We start from the raw sequence: 2,111 nt of genomic DNA, 5'->3' as shown, positions 1-2,111 counted from the left end.
AAGGAGCACAACACATAAATGATTGTGAATAGAAGCAAAACATTCACAATTGAGAACCCTTCTCCCAACAGCTCATTAATCAAACCATATGAATACAAACTCAGGTAATAAACAATAAGATCATGGTTTTAAGTTCTAACCTAATAAGCAAACTCATACACAATCATCCGAAAAACACATACAAGTCAGAACTAGCAAGTCAAACTGCCTAAAACAGCTAGCGTGGACTACAGTACTACACAAATGATTCAAGAAATCATATGTTCTATCTCATCTTGCAATGTAACTGAAGCAAGAAAATCCCATAATTTTGTATAGAATTGAAACGAATCTTGACTTATACGATCATACCATTAATCATCAACAATATCATAATCCATAATTGTTAATTAGATACTCAACTACAAAACTCATTTGATACCCAAAAAGAACAAGTGACTAACTTGCAAAACTAAATCAAGATAATAACTTTTTATCAAGTTCATATCATAATCATGAGGTAGCACATACAAACAATGCCCAATAACTCGCACTTACCAAACATTGGGCTCTTAATTCTTCTTCAAAGGTCGTCTTGATTCCTCAAATACTCCCCAGTATCAGCCTGGCGAATAACCACAAGCCCATTAGGGTCCATCTTCCTACAATCCTGAGTCGATTTCGCAGCAATCCCAAATCCCAAAGGCAAATCCGACATAGAAAACACTACCACCCCGTCATACGCATTGATGTTATCAGTAATCCTGCCTAACCCACCTTTCACGACATCGTTCCCGTACAAGAACGACATCTCCGAAGTGGGTTTTAGCCACACTTTATGCTTCGCATTAGCAGCCAACAGATTCAAGGCCTGAATCGTTAGATGGAACTTGCCGCTTTTTGTGAATTTGCCGATGTTGGTCCCCATGGCGACGAGGTTTTCTCGCTTCACGTTGGTGGCGCGTTTGACTAGTGATTCCGAGACGTAATAGACTCTGTTCTTGTGGAGACGGAAGCAATAGCGACCTGGGTTTTGATCGGGGCCTTCGTGTGATGGAGAATCGACGAGGTTCTTGAGATTGTTGCCTGTGAATTTGAATAGCTTCTCGAATACTTGAGTCGTCTCGGCTTCGTCTAATGGCCTCATCTCTATTGGTTCAACTGTAGATGTGATTCGAATGAAAGAAAGAAGCAGAGAAAGTTTAGGGTTTTTGATTTGGGAGAAGAAGACGGCTAGAAGCTCAGAATTAGGTTTGAGCTTTATGTCTTTAAGATAACATAACGATATTAATATTACGGGTAAAAATAAATAAAAATGATTTTAAAGACAAAATTACACAAATGGTCTTTATGTTTAGTAAAATGTACCAAATTTGGTCTTTATGAGGAATTTCTTACAAAGACGGTACCTAAGTTTGAAAATCTTTGCAAGAATGGTCCTAATGAGGATGATATTTTTTAATCATATTATTTTGGATCAAATTATTTTTGATCATATCATTTTTCAATCATATGATTTTAGATAAATAATATATTCAATTAAATAAAATATTTGTTCAGAAAACAAATTTTAGATCAATATATATTCTAAATCATTTAATTTTGAATCATAAAAGATATAATTATGATCATAAAATATTTGAATCAAAATATTTTTAGATCATAAACATGTTTAATCATAAATATTTTGAATCATCTCATTTTGGATCATATTATGTTCAATTAAAAAAAATATAATCTTTTAAAATAAAGTTTGGTATCTAAACAACCTTATTAATGAAAATTTATTTTCAAAATGATATATGATAAACCTTTAAATGGATTTTTGATTTGAAGAACGAAAATTTTGACATCCTAATTTTTATATAAATTTAAAATCATTTAAACAAAACGTTTGTATCTTTAACAATATGATTTTTTAAAAGTTTTTCTTTTATAAACTCACTAAAATAGTCCTACGAAGAACTCTATCATTTGCATTTCGAATTTGGATAAAAAAATTCATTATAAAAACAATATTACCTAAAATTAAAAAATAAACAACTCAAAAACTTATTTTTTAAAAAATTCTTTTAGAAATTCACTAGTATAATGAGTAGAAGCATCCCTAAAATTTTCATAATTTTTGAAGA

The 2,111-nt window shown here is 31.5% G+C and overlaps 1 protein-coding gene across 1 annotated transcript; it reads right to left on the bottom strand.

Moving 5' to 3' along the window:
* Positions 1-320: 320 nt before the first annotated feature.
* LOC145006536 (RNA binding protein) lies at positions 321-1,251 on the bottom strand. The gene has a single exon (XM_078965614.1). It carries the CDS (start codon positions 1,124-1,126, stop codon positions 563-565), a length of 564 nt encoding a protein of 187 aa, XP_078821740.1. The 5' UTR covers positions 1,127-1,251; the 3' UTR covers positions 321-562.
* Positions 1,252-2,111: the final 860 nt, after the last annotated feature.

The sequence above is a fragment of the Lactuca saligna genome, chromosome 7 (assembly GCF_052625555.1).
Source record: "Lactuca saligna cultivar CGN05327 chromosome 7, ASM5262555v1, whole genome shotgun sequence".
NCBI classification, from domain to species: domain Eukaryota; kingdom Viridiplantae; phylum Streptophyta; class Magnoliopsida; order Asterales; family Asteraceae; genus Lactuca; species Lactuca saligna.
The sequence above is the reverse complement of the archived record's forward strand: the minus strand, read 5'-3'. Positions and strand labels throughout refer to the sequence as shown.

Coding starts and splice junctions, on each gene's coding strand:
- LOC145006536 (XM_078965614.1), bottom strand. CDS start 1,126: ATGAGGCCATTAGACGAAGCCGAGACGACTCAAGTATTCGAGAAGCTA.